The following is a 22,716-nucleotide window of genomic DNA, read 5'->3' on the forward strand; positions in this document are numbered from 1 at the left end:
GCAGTAGAGAGGCTGGTACTGATATTCTCACAGTGTGTCCAGAAAATCCCACCTCATCAGGCTCTTGCCATCAGAATTTTAAGAAACAGTTCCAGAGTCTCCTATAAATTATTATTTTTCAGGAATAATATGCGTTTCACGGAGCTGGATAGGTGATTTTCACAAAATACAAGACCCTGAGAAGTCTTCATTTTCTTTTAAAATGGTTTAGGAGTTCTGCAGTAATTTGTTTAGGTCACTTTTTGGCTATATCCTTATCTAATTTTGTGAAATGCTTTCATAAAGGAAATAATTAATTAATGGTGGTAGCCTTTAGCACAGGCCTAAATGAAGAAGGGAAGTCTTGGCTCCTTGTTGCTGATGATGGCACTACACAGTAAATCCTTGCCCAATCCTCCCACCCAGTACTTGGCATGGACATGGTCAGAGAGCAAAAGGTCAGAGCCTGGGGAAGCGCTGTATTGAAGGTGATTACGATTTATTAGGTCTATACACAAACAAATCCTCTGCACTAATTAGGGAGACTGGCGGAGGAGGAGGTAAATTGCAGCTGAAAAGGAACACCGGGAGGTGAACTGATAAAAAGTCCCTCTGGCCAGCAGCTTGCAGGCACTGCTGTCAACACTGCCTGTTTTCTGTCCCATGCTGAACTATTGAGTTAAAATCAATTCTGTCCATTGCATGTCATGGTCTCAACAGGACCCTTGTTTCAGCTGTCATCTCTAGAGACTTTATTCAACAGGAATGATCTTGAGCAATATAAAGACAGAGGAAAAATGGGGACATTCCATAGAATTCTCAGAAAGTTAATCCAGAAGAAAATCCAGGCTGTGTGGCCTTAAATTACTTTAGATTAAAGTACAGTAAAGTACTGCTACAGGGAAGGATCAAGGCTTTTCAAAAGAACTTTCTCAAACTATTTCCTTTGGCATCTAAATATTCCTTTGTCTTATATTTGGAGTGACAGATCCAGGTTTTCCTACTTTCACTGAACCTCAAAATTCTCTGTGATGATAAATTGTCTTGTGTAATCTTTTCACAGTGGCTAACTTGGTCTTTGGCTTTGCTGGTTCACTCCTGGTTCTATAATCTCCATCCCTAAGGCACACTCAGTATAGCAGTCTTAAATTTTATCTGCTGTTCTTGTTACTAGGAGCATGATTGCATAGATGAATGTTTATAACACAGCTTGAGGAATTTCATCCTCCCCTGGTAAACTGTGTAGGAGATTGCCTTAATGGACAAAGAAAAATGTCTGCTGGACTTTAGCCAGAAGCTTGGACTTGCTTATTAAGAAGAAAATACAAATATAACCTTTTTTGCTATGTACAGAAGACATATTTTAAAAATATTCACCTCTCTTCTCACAAAATAAAAGGGAGACAGTGAAAGATTAATGTGGTTTTCACTGTTTTATGTCAAATCACTTAATTGTGACAAGTTTAATTCAGCTTCTTGATCAGATGTCTTACAAGGCCGTACTGCTCTATTTTCTCCTACGAATACCTCTAACTGGGAGAAAAAATTACAGGTGGCTGTGAAAAACTGAAGACAACTTAAAGTTATGAGAAGAAAAAGTGGTCATATGCTTCATTCACAGGTGTGAGGAATCTAATATGAAACAGCAAATCAAAAGTTGAAGCCCAGTTTTGGCTTTCCTGAATAGTTTACTTGAGCAAGACGTGGGATATTAATTCAGCAAAGCCATGATGTTAGTTTGATTTATGCTTGTTCAGTTTGTTTAATCAGGGCCTGAATAAAGACTTTGGGGTTTGAGCTGTTCTGAAGGCTGCATGAGACTGGGTGTTTCTGTGCTTAAGCTCCCTGTAGAGCAGCTTCTAATGTATGCTGAAGAGAAGCAGAATTACCCTGTGTTGTTTGGCTAATCTGTTGTGTCGCATTTATGGTAAAGGAAGTACACATGCTATATTCCACTGCTTGCTGAAATAACCTATAGATGCCCAGCAGTTTTAAAGAAGAGTTTCAAACAGGACTCAAGCATCACTGAGCTAGCAGCCAGAATGAACAAATGTCTTTCTCAGCCTGAGAATAGCATTTTGGAGCTATGAATCACTCTCTGTGTTTCTTCCCCTCACTCCCTGGTGGAGGTTAAATGCCTGTTAACTGTATCCCCATGGAAAACGTTACATGCCAGGAGTGGAAAAGCACAGCAGCAGTAGTCCTATATAGCTGATGGAATGACTGAAAGTCTATGGGTCCCTTCTGCCAGTGCATCTCAGAAAAGGGAGAGAGGATGCCTCTTTTTCCTTATAGCACCTTATCCCTGCTGCTTCTTCTGGGTTGGAAAAAGATGGATGCTCTTTTGGCTGTTGGCATTGACTAAGATGCTCTGGGAGACTGACTGCTCTTTGCTTCATTGGAGCAAATAGCCCTGGAGAAAAGGAATTTGTCTCCCACGTTTCTAGAAAAGGACTACCCATCCAAAGTGGAAATGTGACCTTGAACATACTCCCACCTCTCAGGTTCACAGGTTCCCTCACTTTCCCTATCGAGCTGTCAAGAAGCCCAGAAAGTGTGTGAATTGCCGATAGAGAAAGCCAAGTAAGCCTGCAGGGGAAGCAGGCAGCTTGGGATCCTGCCTGGCTTCTCTCACAGCCAATGTGCTACTCAGAAACCTGTCAATTACAGTTTGGATTATTCTTTTTCCCAGTGGAGAAATTTGCTGTCAGAAAATTCCTGCCAGCTCTGCTCTGTGCTGCTACTGCTGCTCCAAATGGGAAAGCCAAAATGGCCCAGAGAGCCTCACACAGGGAAGGTGCAGGGCCTTGGAAGCCCTGGCATGACAGCAGGTCTGCAGTCCTGGCTGACACAACCCAATCACGAATGCACTTCCGAAATGTCAGAATCTTCCAGAATTACGTATGCGTATTCACTCTAGTGTGACCGCCAAAACAGCGTGTGTGCCTTGCCAGGGACTTCAAAAGCTTTTGTACAACACTGTAGTCATCTGATAAAAAGTTCTGCTTCTTATTAGAGTCCTAGTCCTGGTCAATATTCGTTGAATTTAAGAGGAAAGTGTGTCTGTCTGAAATATCCAAGCTGGACAATGGTGTCCATTTGAAGTATACAGAACTACCAAAATTACTGGGTATATAAAAACTATTAACACTGAAGCTGGGCTCTTCAAATGAATCGGGACAGTGCTCCTGATGAGTAATATTGTAGGAGTGTTACTATGACTGTCTGCCTCAGCTTATACAACAAATCAATTATCATATTGTTTTCTTAAATAATAACTCTCCATGTACTCCCTTCTTCCATATATGAGAAAGTGAAACATGATCAAAATTATGATGAAACGTGATGAAAATATCTGCTTAGTGAACTAGTTTTTTACCTTCTCATGGTATTTAGAAGTAGATATAAAGTAACTGAAGTAGGAGCTAAGTAGCAACTAGACTGGTTAACTAAAATGCCTATAGTGATTCTGTTTTCTAGTTCAGTTTGAACTAATTTTTATTTTGCATTACTGTTGAACAGTGATTGTGGTCTTAGAACCATCACAGGTAAAGGTGGCCATTGCCTCAGAGCAATTAAAGTATTAAAAAAAAAGTAAGAAAGAAAGAAAGAAAGATGCAGATAAGAAAAATTGCATTGAGAAACCCATGTTTGCTTATAAATACTGGCCAAGCTTATTTGCTGCACCGGACTGCTGTTCAGTAAAACTCTTGAGGAGAAGGCAGCCAAAATAAGCAGGGAAGTCACCACAGCTTTGTGATGTTCTGCTCATCCTCCTGTTTCACTTCAAAATAGATTGCAGGACATTTTGCCAAAGGTTGTAAATAAAGTCACCCTTTTTACTACCAAAGAGATAATGAGGATCACATGGGCTGGCCTCCCATATAATGCAGTCCAATACGTGCCTCAAATAATTTCCATGACAAGGATGTCTTGCAAGTGGCAGAGGTCAGTATACCCTAGGCACATAAAGAGCCAAAGTCTACAGCCTGAAGCAGTTGGACAACTACTGACACTGAACTTGAAGAGTTGTTCCCTTTTCAAGGGGCCTTTCTCCCCAGAGAAGTTACAGAAAACCTACAGCCATGTACCCTGGTGACACACGTCACAGGAGGTAGGAATCCAGGTCATGACCACTTTTGTTGCAGAGACAAGCTCTCTTGGCATTTAATTTTTTACAGAGACTTTCTCTACCTTCTTTGCTTCTGCCTTTACTTTTCATTTGTGGTTATTCTACTTCTGAGCATCTGTTCTACTGATTCCATTTATCTTTGGGGTGTTTTTTTTTTTGTTTGTTCGTTTTTTGGTGGGTTTTGGTTGTTGTTTGTGGGGTTGTTTGTTTGTTTGTTTGTTTTAGTTGGTTTTTTGCTTGTTTGTTTCTTTAAGACTCAAAGGACACAACACTCTGAGTTGAATTTTTCTTAAGGGGCAGCTTACACAGAGCCACACCATGATAATGCACAGTCATTCAGATCTACACTAGAAACAACAGCATATACTACAAATACATGCTGCTCTCTTAAGTAGTCCTGAGATACCTGATAGTCTGCCTCTGGTATAGGTACAGGATACAAGGTGTAGTCTTTCCTTTCTCCATTTGTATCTCTTGTACCCTTTCTTCTACAAAACAGCAATTAGAGATGAACTTCTATAAGATGAGCCAAATCAGTAATTTTTCTACTTCAGCTCCTGGCCACGAGCTCCTGCCTTTGTTTCTCACAAAGGGCTTTGCCTTGAGCTAATTCAACCCAGCAACCTGGCAGAACAGAGACAACAAAAGCGCGGTTTTCTCATCCAAGGCAGCGAACTGAGCTATCTAATGAACGCAGGATTCAGCGCAACGATGTAAAAGTACTGCTTTGGATGGCAGCAGGAACCCGCGGCACGCCATCTGATCTCTCCAAATGCACCCGGACGAGCGAGGAGCACCGGGGATGGGCGTGCTTTAGGACGTTTGTTCGCATCCAGCGGCGCCGCCGGGCTCTGGAGAGGGCCGGGGAGCGAAGGCGGCAGCGCGGCCCGCCCTGGCGGCCGCGGCACTCGGGCGCCACCCAGCGGTGCCGCCGGGCGGGGCCGCGTCTGAAGGCGCCCGGGAGAGGCGGAGGGCGGGGTGGCAGCGCCTCAGGGACAGGGGCCGGTGTGGCTGTGTCCCTCCTCCTCCCTCTCCCTGTGCCGTGTGGGGAGATATTCGGGGACACGGTGGGCTCCGCGCCCCTCCTGCCCCGGAAGCGGGAGCGCCATGTATGGCGCAGTACACGGTGTGGCTCCTGTCCCCTGCTGTCCCCTCACGGCCGCTCTGAAAGCAAGCAATGACGCTGCTTCTCACGCTCCGCCGCCAGGCCGCTGCGTAACCCGGTTCCTCCGGCAGCTCGAGGCTGCCCATGGCTAGCACGGACCGATCTGCATTTGTGGCAGGTGTGTGCTTTGGCACGGGTGTCCCTTCTCCCTGCCTCCCCCCGCCGCGTGTGATCCCGGCAGCGCTCCCGGCTGGAGGTGGCTGTTGCCGCCTTGGGGTGAGGAAACGGTGTCAAATGGCGGGGCGGTGTGGCCGTGAGGCAGGTGTTGTCCCCAGGGCGGTGTGTGGCTTCGGGGAAATCCCATGGGCCACGTGTGCCTCAAGGCAGCCCTGCAAAAGCTCCGCTGTTGGGAGGAACCGGGCTGGAGATAGGGAGTCCATGATCCAGGCGTTGCCTGTACTGCCTCGTGCCCTGACCTTCCTAACCTGGTGTTGCTCGATGTGCACAGACCCACCTTGCCCTCCAAACTCCCACTCGCAAGCCCGCAAGCCGAAAGCAGTTCCAAACATCATGGCCCGGAGGCGTAATTGCATCATGACGCTGGCACGATATTGTTCTTAGGGAAAATACCAAAGAATTTTTAAATGTTTTTGCTCAACATTAGTTTGCAGCCCAACACAAATGAGTCGACAGTACCCGGAGATGAAACAGATTTCCAGTTCTGCACATTTACAAATTCTGCTTTCATTCTCATTTGGGATAAGTTAAAAAATAAGCACATTTTTTAGCATTCTTTCTGTATTTTGGAATCAGGTTCTGATGCAAAATAGTGCAATGGATACCTTGTCTGCATCATTTGATGCCTCACATGCTGTTGGCTCTTCAGAGTAACTCTTGATGAGTATCAGACTTGTCCAGGGTGTAGTGCTAAATTTTATGCATATTTCAAACTTCTTGCTCAGTAGGACTTGGAGTTGTGTGAGGAATACAGATCTATAGACTCCTTTAAAAGTGTTTTAAATTTTAAAAATGTTTCTTGAAAAATAGGAATGTGAAAAAAGGATTGTTTCACAACTGGAAGATAAACTATATTTAAGGGCAGGGCTGTATTTGATTCTTCTAGGTGTTTTGGTTGCTTAAGTCCTGCTTTCACAATCTAAGACTTGAGTAAAATATAAAATAGTTTTTATGAAAACAGATGATCTTGAAAAGCTGCTTAGTACTAACTTGGTAAAGTGGACTATAACAGTATGCAATAGAAGTCTGTCAAATATTCTATGTGCCTGATGACATACAAATCTGTATTTCAATGTGCTTTTGAAAACTGGAAAACAAGCAAACAAACCAAATAAAAACATGTTTCAGTTGTTTGTACAATTTCTTCCTAGCTCTGGAATCTTACTCTGTTCTCAGAAAAAAAACCAACTGGTATTTCAGTTTGACTATCAAAGCACGTGCCAATGAAAATGCTTCTAAAACAACTACTATGCCCAAAATCTTCCTGCTTCATAGAAATATTATAATGTTGCCCAATACGTTTTTCTATCTTTTCATTAGATGTGGATTTTTGAAATTGTATCTTGCACAGCCATGCAGTAGCTTTAAATAGTGTCTCTAAGAAGTGGCAGTAGAAGAAACAGTTTCACTGCTTTCAGGGACAGCAGTACTGCTTATACTCCAGAATGTCCTGGGAGGGATATTTGTTACTTCTGCTTTCAGTACAAAATTCTGGACCACACTGAAGAGAGCCCAAATTGCAATCTGGACCACACTGAATAATGGTTCCGCATATAACCTAATGGATTAATCACACTAACACAATTTTTCTAAATTAGAAAGAAACATGCAAACACTTAAAAAGTCATCATCACAATTGACAATGACTCAATATCAACTTTTGAAAGTATTGCAGTTGCTGATGCCTTTTCTCCCACAAGATAGCAGCACTGTAACTATGAATAAGCAAAGGACTTGTTATTCCATCTCACCAAAATTCAGAAAGGCCACCTGGATTATTTACGCTAGGAATCTGCAGCTCAGAAGCACAGGGAAAGTTTCTTAAACACCAGGATGGGGTGCAAACACCAAGTAAAAGAATAAAATTTACATTTACATTTTACTTTAATGGACCTAGCTCCTTACAAAAAAGCACATCAGGTGTATAGAAACCATCTGCAAAACTAAAATGCTGTGTACATAAATATATTTGTGTGAGTGAATATGTGTGGGTGCATTGCATACTGTAAATCTTGTCTTGTTATTGTACATAGCAAAACTCTTTCAAGTGGTTAGGTGTTTGTTAATGCTTCCCCTTAGCTCACCTGGTTTCACCACTTTTCCTCGTGCTTTTAGCTGCACTTACTGATTGTCATTGTTCAAAGGCGATCACATGATGAAGGAGGAATCCCTTTGCCAGCACTCAGCAATTGCCAGTGGGAGGTGAACTCCCTGTAGTCGCTGTCCTGAATGATTTTGTAACCCACATTAAACTCTCCTGGTGTAAATACGTATGTATACAGTAATAATTTGGGTTGGGTCAGGTGTGCAGCTTGAAGGCAAAACTCCCAGCTTGGCAAGCTTTGCTTCACCATGTACCAGTCATGGAACACCTGGTTGCACTTTGGGAATATCCATTGCAGAAGCACACCTGAGGCTCTGCAGCCACAAATGGGGACACAGCCCCTGTGATCAGGCTGGAGCTGGCAAAACTTAACCTGGGGCACAGCATGGATGTCATGGCATCAGCACCAGCCGCCCAGAGACCCACTCCTGTCAGTCTCCCCTTCTTGCTAATGTACACAAAGCCTTGGTGGCCTAGATGGAAACTGGAAATCAGAAAGGAAATTTTTTTAAAGCTCACAAGTGGTAGCAGGGAAGAGGGACAGGAATGATGGAAGAACAGACCACATCACCTGGATGATGTTTTTTTTTTAATGTGAAATTGCAGACATCCTAGGGCCATTAGGCAATATTTACTGGAGTTCAGGAAGGGGCATGCTGCCATTTGCAGGTAGAAACAGTAAAGCTCTAAAATTCTTCAGTATGCTCTTCAGCATATTTATAGAGAAGCTGTAAAAAGGGACAATTTCCATTCAGTAAAAAAAAAAATGCAGTGGGTGATGTGAAATACAGTGTGTACACATGTCGCTCTGAAAGATGCCACACATCTTTATAAAGAGTTTATAAAGAGTTTGATTCTTTTTGAGTTTTGACTCCCAAGGAGCATATACATATACATATCAAATATATATTTATACACACACATTCTCTTTCTTTTTATGACTGTTTATATGTTTTTCCTCTTTTTACCCAGGCCCTCCAAGGACAATTTCTCTTCGTGAAGAAATCAGGCAGTCCTGTGGAATTACATCGGATGTAGCCTTGCTTATTTTTTCCTACTGGTTTCAACACAACATATGCAAACTCTTTTGGGCTGCCAACTCTCATCTCTTACATCAAGGAAACTGAATCATGTACCTTGGCCTAAAAAAATTAACAGAGCTTGTATAAATATATTTTGATAATGTCCTCGAGATTCCTGAGGACACAAAGAAGCAGGAACAGTACGTACTTTTTTTTTCTTTTGCTGTTTGAAATGCCATGCCATCAGTGACCATTTGCATTTAGCTGAAATTGCAGCACTGGATCCTATCAACTCAATTAATAAATAAGCAGATGGTTGTGAGTGAAGTTGAACTAATGAAGCCAGGTCTCCTATCAGGTTATAACTTGTAGTTCTCTTTGTTCATATCTGATAAAGTGAACTCTGCTTTAGCTTTTCCTGACCTTGCAAAATGCTTTTCTCCTGTGTGAATTCTCAGTTGTGTGCCAAGGGATAAGCAATATTCCCCATAGCAGTGACTGTAATTCAGGGATTTCTTCTTAAAAAGATCAATTAACTCAAGAAAATTTTTTAGAGTTTCTCTGTTGAATTTGACTGAGATTGGCCAAAGATTCAAAGGAGGAGGGAGAGGTACAGTTACATTTGCACACACAGACATAAAGGCAGAGGCAGCCTCATCTCCCCAGGGAACTGTGCTAAGCAGTATATCTTTATTTCAAGAAAACAAAAAAGATCAGTGTGCTATTACCCATCTCCTTTTAACTTCAATTGATTAATTTTTCACTAGGGCCACTGGACAACTGTTCAGGCCAAAAGCAGCAGAGAATACTGACAAGTCTGACAGTGAGTGCTTCCCTTAGAGGTAAGATATAATTTTCTCTATTTCTATAGCAAAAAATTCAGAAGAATTCAACAAACTTGACAGAATAGTGATTCTGACTGTTCTGACATCCAGACAGGATTTCTGGCAGGCTGGTTCCAAGTCTGGTCAAAGGTATTTAAGCTTTCACAATGTTTGGTAACATATTAACAATATTTGACTTTACGCCTACAAGACAACTGCTGAAGTAATGAGTATGAACAGCTACTAGCTAATTAAAGATTTCTGTATCTGTTACAAGATTAATCTCTCAGGGGAGGAGGAGGGAGGGGCATTTCAGAAAGAAGAGCATATCACAAAAGAAAATGGACAGAAGAATTACAGCTAAAGAAAATTATGAAAATTGTAAAATTGCCTTCCATAAAAAAGTACAATTACTATGTAATGATGCCTGTCTGATCCATTGAATACAAACACTCAATGATGTGCTAACTTTTCTAATATGACACAAAAATGCTGTCCAAGTTCAAAATTTCCCAAAAGACCAGTAAATTGCCTGTCCTGGTTGTACAAAAATAGTGCTGTAAGAAGGCTGGTGCCCCATGCAGGTGTGTCAGTGTTGCAGCACTGGTGTGCTAAGCTCATTCCTGTACATCTCCCTGGGGATGGAGGTGGAGGAAGGCAGATGTTCACAAGGTCTTGCCACTCCAAAGCCGCTGGCCTTCTTGAAACTACCTGGAGTGGCCTTTCAATACTTCAAAGAGTCTACAAAAAAGAGGGAAAGTGGCTTTTTACTTGGGCAAATAATGATAGGACAAGTAGGTTTTGATTAAAAGAGCAGAGATTTAGATTAGATGTTAGGAAGCAGTTCTTTGCTTAGAGGGTAGTGAGGCACTGGAAGAGGGTACCCAAAGAAGCTGTGGATGCCCCTTCTCTGGAAGTGTTCAAGGCCATGTAGGATGCAGCCTGGACAATCTGTTCTAGTGAAAAGTGTTCCTGCCCATTACAGAACTGTTGGAATTTGATGATCACGAAGATGCCTTCCAACCCAAACCACTCTATGATTCTACAATTCTATGATCTTGACATATTTCTTTTGTCACAATTGGCTGAAATTAAGCTCCATGTTCAGGAGCTACTGGGTGGAGAAAGTGTCATGGTATGGCTTGTCAGGAGCACAACACATGGACAACCTGGGGGCATAAACTTTGTGTTCTTGGGAAATAAGAAAATACAGTAAAGATATTTGGGGATAACCATTTTATAACAGATGGTTGTCTGGACTTGTTTTTTAGGACTTCAGGTACAAAGATTTTTTAGAACTACGAAAAATTCATATGCAGAAGAACAGTACTTTTCTAAAAACATTTATTTCAGTTTTTTAGAACATTTGTCATATTTAGGCCAATTGAATTATGTCAGATCTACGTAAATTGATATTAAGTTCTCCAGCTTGGAAAGCTGCCGTGTTCCAACAAGTTTCTACATATATGCAGTAACTTCTATGATTTCATGCTGCTCTGCCTGGGTAAAATGGCTACAGATAAAAAGCAAACAAGGAGTTTGGGACCAGACAGGTGACCTGATTTTCATAGTTGTTACGTATCCAGGCAGCTGCAGATGGTAGTTCTCCTGGGCCATTATTTTTGAAAACAGTTCTCCTCACCTAAGGCCTGCAGCCTGAGACAGTCACTTTGGAAATTCTTTGAAAATACTCACTTAGCTTTTTGCATCCATAGTATTTTGTTTCAGCTCTGTTCTATGTTTGCTCTCCAATTAATTCTCTTTTAAAAACCCTTTCCTATTTTAATTGGCTTATAGAAAGATTTTGGCAGACTATACTGAAAAAAAAGAAAACAAAAACTAAAGGTTTTCCAACACATTCATGTTACCATTCCTGAACACTTGAAACACTATCAGCATATGGAGATTTATGTTTTCTTGTTCCACTTTAAAACTGTATATCTTAAAACCATTACTTATAGTGAAATTTGTTAAAATAATATGAGTTTAGCGAAGTTTCCATAAAATTGAAGATATTTCCGTCCTTGGTTTAAAAATTTCAAATTACAAACATATGAACAGATTATACATTTTGTTATTGATGTATTGTAACTGGAAAAATGGTAAAATACTGAAACAGTATTCATTTTTTCATTCTAGAAAATTTCTACCTTTGTAGATTGTAGGTGGGTCTCATAAAGGTAATTTCGTCCTCAGATTCTTAATGAAGAATTAATTTAGAGCTGTAGTTGTTTTAAACTAAATTCTTTGAAGATTATTAGACATCAGACTGATTTACAATTGCTAATTTGTACTAAGACTGAAAATTCTTGAATTCTTGGTACCTGTTTTAGGTACTTTTTTTGTTTTGAACAGTACTCTCTTGACTTTTTAAAGGCAATTAGTATGTTTTTTCAGAATTGTGTTCCTTTGTTTCTGATTGATTTGACTGAGGACAATTTCATCTGTTGAAGAGCTTCTTCCATTGCACAGACACAGAAAAACATGAGTTTTATGCTTGTAAATGCTGGCAGGATGTTGTGCACCGGCCCTCCACAAGCCTTCAGGAAGATAAATGGTCAGAACAGGTTGTCAGTAATGATCCCTCTTCCATTCAAGGCCAGATACAGGGACCAACTCCTTTTATCACAAAGGGCAAAGGAGAGCCTTGTGAGAGTCACCAGTAAAAGTGATTTCAGATGGGGCACAGGAGCAATACCTCCCACACTCTGATAAATCCAAGTTCTGCCCCTCTACTCTGCTCTGGTGAGACTCCACCTGCAGTGCTGCATCCAGCTCTGGGGTCCCCAAGACAGGACATTGATCTGTTGGAATGAGTCCAGATGAGGAACACCAAGCTAATCAGAGGGACAGAGCACCTCTCCTACGAAAAATGCCAAGAGAACTGGGATTGTGCACCCTGGAAAAGAGAAGGCTTTGTTGTGACCTAATTGTGGACTTTCAGTACCTGAAGGGAATTTAGAGGAAAGATGGGGCAATACCATTTACAAGAGCATGGAGTGACAGGACAAGGGGAAATGGGTTCCAATTGAAAGAGAGTAGGTTTAGATTAGACACTAGCAAAAAATTCTTTACTGTGAGGGCGGTGAGGCACTGGGACAGATTGCCCAGGGAAGCTGTGGATGCCCTGACCCTGGAAGTGTTTATGGCCAAGTTGGATGGGGAATTGAGCAACCTGTTCTAGTGGAAGGCGTCCCTGCCCACCGCAGGGGGACTGGAATTAGAGGGTGTTTAGTGCTCCTTTCCACCCCAAACCAGTCTATGATTCTATGGTAAGTTCCTCCAGACTCTGGGCAATCTATAATGGACTTTGGTGAAACCAGCTTTGGGCCCTTAGATGGCTTAAATTGCAACGAAGCTTTTGTGCCGGGACTGCCCGTCTTCCAGGCAACTGGGCGGAGTTTATCCGTGATTTTGCAGCTTCAGGTCTCCACCAGTGCAGTGGAAACACAATTTCTCTGTGGCCTAGAAGTAGCAAAAGGTTAAATCGGTGAAATCGAGCGGCCACCGTACCGAGGACAGACACACGAGCAGGTACACTCGCCCTAGGACGGCGTATTTCCAGCCATGTCCGTGGCAGGTGCAGCCGGCGGCCCGCCGGGCTGCCCAGCGCTGCGGGAATCCCTCCTCCAGCGGGCAGGGCGCGTCACCCGGGCAGCCCGGCCGGCGCTGCGGCCGAGGCCCGGCCCCCTCGATCCGGGTATCGCCGCCCCCTGTGCGGCGGCGGGAGAGCTGCGGGCTCCAGGGCCGGACGCGCCGCTGCTCCCTGCCCTGCCCTGCCCGGCCCGGCCGTACGTACGTAGCGGGGGCGGCGCTGGGCTCGGGGCCGGGGGGGCCGGGGCTGCCGGGGCTGGGGTGGCTGCGGGGCGGCGGGAGGTGAGCGCGGGGCTCCGGCTGCCCCGCGGCGCGGCGGGGCTGGGGGACCGGCGTGACGCCCCTCCGGGCGGGGCTCCGGCCTGACAGCTGGGTTTCCGCCTCTCTGCGGTGGAGAAAAATCCGATTATGTGAGTTTCTCGCATTAAAACAAACAAATCCCGATGCCGGGACGGTTAAGAGTGAAGGCTGCGGTCCTGCCCACGTGCCAGCGCCCTTCACGCTCCCAAACCCACTTTCGTCTTGTTTTTGCTGCCTTGTATTGCAGAACCTGCAAAAAGAGTAACTTTGTGTCTGCAGTTCTTCCTGCCTTACACTTTCGTGATTTCAGAACAGAGCAAGTCGCTTGCGCGGAGCAGGGGAAAACATCTTAAACTCTGTTATTGTTGTCTCACAATTCTAGGAGCGTGCAGAAATGTCTCCCTTCGAAAATAAAGGACTGATACTGGGAATAATGGCAGGGACTGCTGGATTAAGCCTGGTACTGATTTGGTACCACAAGATCCGAAAGTCTGGCGCAGCTGTGCGTATACGTGCGTTGCAGGATATAGGTAACAGAATTAATTCTGTGGTCTTGCAAAACGAGGCTCCTAATGAGCAAGGAGCAGTAATGGTTTTACATGGAAGGCAACTGCAGATACTAGAAAAATTGAACGGCCTGCTACTAAGCGTAGATGAACTGAAGAGAGAGGTGGAATTTCTGAAAGAAGCTATTCCAAAACTTGAAGAGCTTGTTCGAAATGAGCTTCAAGGAAAAGGTGATGTTCAGAGAGTTAGTCCATCACACAGAGCAACAAGGCGGAGGAAAGCAGAGACAGCTTCTGGTGCAAGAGAAACTACCAGCTCTGAGGAGGCAGAAAGTGAAGGAGGGTGAGTTAATAATAATTTGTATATCATACTGTACACATGCAGTGCAAGTTGCATCATTACCTATATGAAACTGTAAACAGGAGCCCTTTAAAAGTTTAATATAAATTTTATACTTCTGGGAAAAGAATACAAATGTTCAGATTAATGGTTTTTAGATCAGAGAAGATTCTTGGTGATCATCTCTGAATCTGCACTATGGCTGAAGTTGGCTTAATGCCAAACATAATACAGATTTATTTTTTTTTTTAAGAGTGTGTTTGGTAACACCAATGCAGTATTGCTACATAGCTATGCAATGAGAGGCAAAGTTCAGAATAATGGTGTAATTTTAAAAGTGCCTCTAGTCCAAAGTGTGTCTTGGACAGAGTTTGTTCAAACTGTATGAATGCTCATTTGCTTTTCCTGATAATTGGTTTTTATCAGCCTCACAGATGAGTTATTACAGTGTTCTGCCTAGAGGCATTGTACACTATGGAAGCTACGTCTGAGCAGAACTTCTGTACAAATGGCAATGTTTATGTATATGTGCTGTTGTATATACTTTCTGGTGGCTCAGAAACTGACCATAAGGAATTTAGGGTACTGACTAAGTAACGTAGAAAGTTCCTAGTTTTGACCAAATCTTATAGTCACGTTGTAGTTAATGGGATCTTTTATCCTCGTATGTTGAGGAACACACTGGGGGGTGATGCGTACCAGGAGTCCAGGAGAGGCACTATATTTTTGTCTTGACATTAATCTCCTGTAATTACTACTTTGTTTTGGTATAATCAGATTAGATACTTATATGCAATTTACTAATACTATGTTTATAGCAACTGAGTTTTTTGAGCCACTTCTCAGCATGTCTTACACGTCTGTGTAGGCAGCATTATGTCTGAAAATTGCCTATCATATGTCACCTTTTCTCTTTAAAATATTTTAACTAACTGTAATATTCTGAAGACAGCTAACATGCTGCATATTAATGGAATTCTATATTTAAGAGTTTCTCCACATTCACTTTCAGTTCCTGTGAGCAGAATTTTTTTTGTGTTATATCCCAGCCCACATGGTTCACAAGTCTTATATTTTGATACCATATTTTAAGACCTGTCGGTTCAATTATGAACCAGTTCTTTATTTTAAGTATTCTGGATTGGCATAAGTATTTGATGACATTCCTCCTTCATCTGGTGTGGAAACATCTTGGTTCTCTTAGATTATTTCATCCATTGGTTGGTTTGCATAGGCCTTCATGTTATGAATAAAATATTCAGAGATGCAAATAAGGCAAAGGGACCAGTTTATGAATTACCAGGTCCACAGATGCAGTGCAGGGGTTATTACACGTGTAGCATTTGAGAAAATCCTGTTTTCTGATCAGGACTGATGTGTTGCTCTTTGAGAACAAGCTGGGGAAACTTGTGTGTTCAGGTTCTTCTGTGTGACGAAGAAGCTGATGTGGTGATCCAATACAAGCGATTACAGTGTGCAAGAGCATTGAGTGTGTCCTTAAGAGAGGCCTTCTCTGACAAGTATTTGTGTACAGTCAAAAGCCAGGAAGATAATTCAAGGTTATAGTTAGCATTAGTCATTTGGCTATGTCCTTTCCCAATGCTGTTTTTCAACCCCTTTTGAAAAGAGGTGGGCTTTTTTCCTATTAACACCTTGTACTTGATGTCCTTGTTTTTCATATCTTCTCTAAAGTTGAGAAAGTTTGATTTCATGTATTTAAATAGTATTTTTTTTCTTCCTCTTGCAAATAGGTTGTTAATCCTAACATGTACAGTTGCAGTATATATAGTTTTTTCTGAGGTCTTCTATTACTTTAATGACTATGGTGCATGGCCAGGAGGGTCAATAGCAACACTTGGGTTTTTCCCAGTTACTGTACATCACCACTTCATATGCTGTGGGTGCTATACCATGTTCATTGTTTCATATTCTTCTGTGGTGAATTCCACACACAATGGTGCATTCAGTGTTTGTGCACTATAGAAAAAAAATTTGCTCTTTGTTACTGATAAAACATTTTTTCACCTTTCTGTACTACCATCTAAAGTATGTGCAATGCGTTTCACTGCCTCAGCAGTAATTTCATGGTCTAGAAGATAGGATTTTGCTTGAGTTAAGCACTTCTGGTTTTAATTGACAAATGTGTAGATGCTGGGAATTGACAGATAAACTAATCTGAAGAGTGTTATGGATTTTTGCTGGGTGAATACATTGGTTACAGGTTTATAAATTTTTTCCAGAAAAGCTTTTAATACTACCTATTTTTTTCATTAAATATTGGAAGCTGACAGTGTCTGATAAGGCCCTCACTGTTTTGATCTGCTCTAGGTATATTCTCAATGTCACTTCAACAATATTCAACACCTTGGGAAGAGAAGCTTTCTGTTTTGCCTTTCAAAAATTATGTATTTCCGTAAGTGGAGAAATATCATATGTGTTTTAATAAATGAGCTCTATTTTTACATAATGACAGTCTGAATGAAGGTGTACTGAATGGATGAGACATTAAATGGTAAAGAGTTTGTGGTTTCTATGTGGTTTTATGCTTTTCTGTATACTATTTTTTTTTTTTTTAATTTGTTTCAGTTCCAGTAATGTTGTAGTAAAAGCTTCAATGTTTAATGTTTGGGAATTAGTAACAAGCACTCATTCATTTACAAATACAATAAATTGTGTCTAGATGATCGCCTGGAATGGAGCATGTCACCGAATTCTCCTCTTTGTGATTTTCAAGCTGTTTCCTCCCTGATATGGCAGTGATGAACCATGGAAATCAGTGTCATGTTTGGCGCCCATCTTCAGCTGGCCCAGCATCCAAGCTCTTCAAATTGCATTTGGCATCAGGCACCAGAATGATTCACTGCAGTAAATACTTCTCTGACAGATGTTCTATATATAATTTCTCATTGAAATAGTTTAGTCAACAGGAAAAAAAAAATCGCTTGCCTGCTTCTGAGTATCACTTAGCATTTTCTAATTTGTTTTGCTGTTCATTTCTTTTAAATGCAGCCTTCAATTGGCCTAAAATTCAATTTGACAAACTTGAAAGCAACTTACCATTACTGATGCATATGCACTTTGCTGGATCATACAGTGAAAATTTGATCCTGATCCATCTGTGACATATAATCACCTTTCTGTGGAATTAGCCAGAGCAGATGAGAAGGTGTTTGTGTCAGCTTGTGATTTTTTTCTAAGTTGGCAGGGAGACGACGACAGATGATATTTGATCTGTCTAAAAGCTGAAGTGTTGTGAACAAATGATACCTGGCTAGGCCCGATGCCTGCCAATTTACGAACACCCCAACACAGTTTTTGAACCACCCAAGTGTGTTTATACCACAGGGGTGTTTCATACCATGTAGTTCAATGTTTGTTTTTATCTGGTACTAGATGCTGGGATTTACTGAGCTGCTTAGCCAAAGTGGGGTGAGTCTCCAGCACTCACAGTTTCCATTTGTTCTTTGAACTTTGAACAGTCCATTGTGATACAGCTGGGTCCTATCAGTTGATTGTTGCTCCTCACATTCTTATCACTGTTTTTCTCTTTTATTTGAAATCTATTGGTAATAAAGATGAAAACAAATTGGCACTGACTCTAGACATTTTTTAAACGTGCTTCTATTTTCTCAAATATTGATCAATATATCACAAAATATTGTGTTTATCACTTGTAAATACTCAGTTTTCTGCTTATCATCTGATAAAACAGATGCAGGAAAATACCAGGTAAAATTGCAGATTTCTGTTGTATGAAATATTTGTAAAATAAAATATAATGACTATTCCTTGTTTTCTGTTTATTTCTTTTTTGGAGGGGAGTGTTAGCAGTCCTTAAAATCCTGGAGTTTTTAAGCTGTGTTAAGAAGACACTTAACACTTCTTCTTCTGTTTGTGTCGCTACTGATTTTAGTGCTTTAGAATGCATAAATGTATAAGACTTTTAGCTGCTTTGTTGAAGGCAGATATTGCTCAACAAGTAAATTGAAATTTATGACATTCTAATCAACATTTAAGAGGGTCTGTTCCACATTTAAATTATTTGAAGGTTCATAAAGCAGGTAAATAGAGGAGGTAGGAGAGGGAATAGCTAAGAAATGACCCTGCCCTCTCTGCTGTTTTGTAATTAGCTCCTTATGGGTTCACGTGATCTGTTAGATAGTGACCTATTTCACATTTTTTCTATGAGTCTCCCAATAAATATATGACTTAGCTGATGCCACGTGAATTTGATGTTTGGCCTCAGTTTGATGTTCTGTCATAACATTTGATATAGTGCTGCTGGAAATCTGCTGGTCTTGTTTGAACTGACAGCCCAATGGGCTTGGGTGTCAACCCAACCTTGTATTTGTCATCCAGCCATTATATTTTTGCATATATATATGCAATTATAGCATTTTCTACTAATCAATTTTATCTGTTATCTAACATTGGAACACTAGTGATCACAGAAATTTTAGCAGATGTTTATGCAGCAAAAGCAAAGAATACCACATCCACACTGATTTCCAAACACTGTTTCCTCATCTTCATATCTACCTGATTAGGTAGCATTTGATGCAGTTCCCAAACTCCTGTAACTAAGGATATTGTCTTTACTGCTTAGTTGTTGCTCTTTTGTATTATCTAGTGCCCTTATTTCGGGTTGGGAATTGCCCAGATCCTCAGTGCATTTATCTTTTAATTAGGGAGAATGGAGCATCTAAACCATGTGAGGAAAGATAATTTCCAAACATACTTCACGTCATAGAATTTTGTATTGGTGCTAAAAGATTGTCCCACTCCCCAGGAAATCCCTTGTACATTTGATTCACTCTTACAAGTGCAGCCATGATATATTTCTCTGCCCACTTCAGAATAACTATGAAAGAACAATATGCAGTGTGTATTAACATCCTTCAGAAAATGAACATAAGTGTTCAGTGACTGAATGTAGTCTCTGCAAGATAGAGCATAGGATGTGTCATCAGCTTCAGCATCATCAAGATTATGTAAAACAACTCTGTATAAACATATGAAGTTTCCTAACTCTGTTCTGCTCCATGATATTTTTCAGTTTGAACATGTACACATGGTCTGTGTATATATTGTTTTATCCAAATGTATTTTTGACTCCTCTTTCCTTTGTCACTGGGTTAATTTTGCAGCAAAACTGTCATGCCACATCTAGTACGTCTGTAGCTTCATAAGCAGTTGTACTTATTCATTTGCCAGCTGTAAATGTATCTGCTCTGATACACTACCTGTTCGGAAAGCAACATATTGAAAACAAAATATTTGAAAGCCATGATTAATAACCTTCATTTTGACTGCTAGCATTCTGTCCTGGTTATATTTCTGAAAAAAGAAATAGATTTTCTATAGTCTGACTGTCATGGTCTACTTAATTTATTCAGTTACTTAATGTGTATAGTATATTCCATGCTTTTCATACTCAGAGAAACCATTTAGAAAAATCTCTGAACCTGGCAGCAGCTGATAGGTTTTCATTATTACTTCTCCCCAGAACAGTATTTTCAAAAGTAGAAATGCAGAAAAGGAGGCTTATCCGTCCATTTTTAGTCCATAAGCAAAAGGCTACTTCTTAAAAACAATGCCATCAGCTGCTTCTCTTTGAAATCAGAGTACCATAATGTATTCTCAGCACTTTGGACAGTAATGCCACCTGCTTATCTCTGTGTGATATTTATGCTTTTGCAAATATTTCTTTGCCCTTGACCACCTTGTGCTAAGTGCTTGTGCACTAAGCATCATGAATTGATATAAGCTCAGTTTCAGATACTCTGAACTTCAGAATGCTCGGAAGAAATAAGGAATTTATTTATACAATTTATAACAATGGTGTTATTTTTATTGGCTTGTATTTAGATTTTAAAAGTGTTAAAGAAAATATTGCATAAAAGATTGTAATAGCACTTATATTTTGGTAAGTAAGCTCATTCCTCTTTCAAAAAACAGGGAAATTGAGGTAAAGAGTTGAAGAGGCCTATTCAGGGTTACAGAGCATGTCTTAAAACACATTAATGATTTCAAGTGTTCTGCATTTGAAACACAAGGCTACATGTGTTTCTAATATATATCTGCATTTTTTTAATGGAGTATTAGGCAGCAGGACAGTATAATTACTTACCTGTTATGTTTGGAATATGACTGTGCTGTGCCTTTGAAGATAAGGGTTTTGTAGTAATACCAATAAGTTTGATATCATTAATAAAAAATCCTTTAAAGTTGGACAACTGGGATAAATTGTGCTCTGGATTTTTTGCTTTTTAATTTAACAATGCCCTTTTTTATAAAATAAAGTAATGGTTATTATTTTCTGTGATTTTAGTTACCTTACTGCTCATACTGATTCTGAAGGAGACTCCGAGGAAGAAAAGAGATGTATGAAATCACTTGATGCCATGGTGAAATCAGAAGAAGATGAAGACTTATTTAACTTTTTACAGCAGGTGGACAATTTGCACAAGGGTTCAGAGGATGATAAAAAGGAGGGCTTCAGACTGCTGCTTGAGAAAGATGACAAGGTATTATGGGTAAACTAATATTATGTTGCTATTAACTTCTACTTTACACTGCTTTTGAGAACTAAATACAAGCTTTAAAATGCACATAGAAATGGATGATGAAATTTCAAGCATATTTTTTAAATACAGTCAAAAAGCAGTATTTCAAAGTGGTGTCAATATTCATGTTGTGTGAGCATAGGAGTTCTACTATAACCCATTCTAATTCAATAACTTTAAGACTTTGTTTGACATAAGAATTCTTGCATAAAACAAAGGAAAATCATGGGCTTTTTTCAATGTAAATTATACTTACTTCTCCTGGTTTTGGAATAGTCTGTATGAAAGAATGCTGTAGCATTAAGTAGTAACCAGACCTACTGTTGTCAAACTATGAGCATCTAGGCTGCTCATACCTGTCTAATATCCTTCATGTGAATTTTTCCTTCAACTTTACTGGGCCCGTATGTAACTCCAGATAACATTTAAAGGTGGTTTGATGTGCAGTGCTCAGTTCAGTGTACCATTTTATTCTGGTTTGGCAAGCATTGGTTCTGACTGTTTTCATCTGAATATTGGAATACCAAGGAAGATAAATGAGATCTTGTGTGTGAGTGTGGTGCTTATGGCTTCCCTAAAGAAAATACACATCACTTTGTTCAGGGATTCGTTGTGCTTTACTGGATTACCTTGTAAATGTGTATATTAAAAGAAGTTTAAACTGATTTATAAAATAAAACCTCTTTAGACAGTCTAGGGTGTTTACGAAAGCTTAATTCTCTTGTTCACTGAAAATTAGTCAATTGGTTCTCACATGAACTAAAAGTAGTATGTAGAAGGATGGAAAATTAACAAAATATTATGCCATCTTCTGATTACTTGCTTTAAGCATGTTATTAATTTTAAGCATTGTGGGAGTAAACTGTTTAAATCATTCTGATGAGTTTAATTATGTAGCTGTCCTCTACTTTCAGTACGAAAACTGTGTGGACTTCCTTTGGAGGCTTGCACGTGCTTATGGAGATCTGTTTGAGATGACTACTGATGCTGAGGAGAAAAGGAAATATGTAACTGATGGTAAGAGGAAAAATGTTTATGAGGAATGCCATTTGAATGTAGTGAAACGTGCTCTGAACTTTGGTTAAGTTTTCCAATATAAGGAATTTGCAATCCAATAAATCGGAGTATTCATACTGTAATGATAATGTTTTGCGCAGTAAACCACCACAGTTTACAACTTCAGTTAATTCTTTCCTCAATAAGAGATCCAAAATCAGTGGCAGAGAAGTATTATGGGTCATAATTTGGAGGCTGTTGTTTCTGCAGATTGCCTTAAAATCCTGTATTTTGCTGAGAAACAGATGTGAAAACTCCCAGATGCTGTCAACACAGTTTCTTAATTACATCTTTGGGAGAGCAAGAGGAATAAATAAATGCTGAGGCGGGGTCAGGGTTTGTTTTTCTGCTTTCCTGTGTTCAAGGAGCACTCCTGCATATCAGCAGCCTCTTTTGTGGTGATGGCAGGGATGAAACTTTGTGAATCTGGAAGAACTGTCGACCAGAAACAGAAGTCGTTTGTGACAATTGGTGTTGCTTCCAGACATCTCTCCCCATGTGTCCTGTTTGACAACTTATCTCCGCAAGATTTTAATTTTCTTCATCACAGAAATTTTTTTTTGGTTGCTTTTAAAAGCGTTACCCTTTCTTTCACTGTCTGGATGTATATTGGCTAGAGGAATAGTTTGTTTCCCTTTTTACTTTGGGCCTTCTTTTTATTATATTAAAACTTACATCTTCTCTACACCATGTCACTCTCCTCCAGTCAAGGCACTGTTCTAAAATAATCCTTCTTGCCTTTCTCTTGGAGAACTTCGCTCTTTCTTTTGTCTCTTCATTGCCCCTTCCTTTTTAGCTGCACCAATCAGGTTTTGTAAGTGTAACCCAAGTTTGGGTTATTTTGTCTTTTGTGACACTTCTCATTGATTTTTTGTTCTGTTGGCACTGACAATGTCACTGAAAAAGCAGTTTCAGCTGTTCTTTGTCATCCTTAAAGGCAGCGTCATGCCT

The 22,716-nt window shown here is 40.4% G+C and overlaps 1 protein-coding gene across 5 annotated transcripts in view; it reads left to right on the forward strand.

Annotated features, from left to right (window-relative positions):
- The first annotated feature begins 3,978 nt into the window (after window positions 1–3,978).
- The window catches only part of RMDN2 (regulator of microtubule dynamics 2), a 55,549-nt gene continuing 36,811 nt past the window's right edge, over window positions 3,979–22,716 (forward strand). The window contains exons 1-6 of one of the 5 annotated variants that reach the window (XM_058834587.1): window positions 3,979–4,093; window positions 8,530–8,779; window positions 9,347–9,421; window positions 13,680–14,146; window positions 20,475–20,670; window positions 21,624–21,726. In XM_058834587.1, the coding sequence (XP_058690570.1) occupies window positions 13,692–14,146; window positions 20,475–20,670; window positions 21,624–21,726 (754 nt within the window). In that variant the 5' untranslated portion in view covers window positions 3,979–4,093; window positions 8,530–8,779; window positions 9,347–9,421; window positions 13,680–13,691. Of the gene's footprint in view, window positions 4,094–5,172; window positions 5,395–8,529; window positions 8,780–9,346; window positions 9,422–12,955; window positions 13,199–13,254; window positions 13,408–13,679; window positions 14,147–20,474; window positions 20,671–21,623; window positions 21,727–22,716 lie in introns of those variants that run through there. The other 4 variants (XM_058834588.1, XM_058834585.1, XM_058834589.1 and 1 more) reach the window with 4 other exon arrangements.

Source organism: Poecile atricapillus, chromosome 3, assembly GCF_030490865.1.
Source record: "Poecile atricapillus isolate bPoeAtr1 chromosome 3, bPoeAtr1.hap1, whole genome shotgun sequence".
In the NCBI taxonomy this organism is placed as follows: domain Eukaryota; kingdom Metazoa; phylum Chordata; class Aves; order Passeriformes; family Paridae; genus Poecile; species Poecile atricapillus.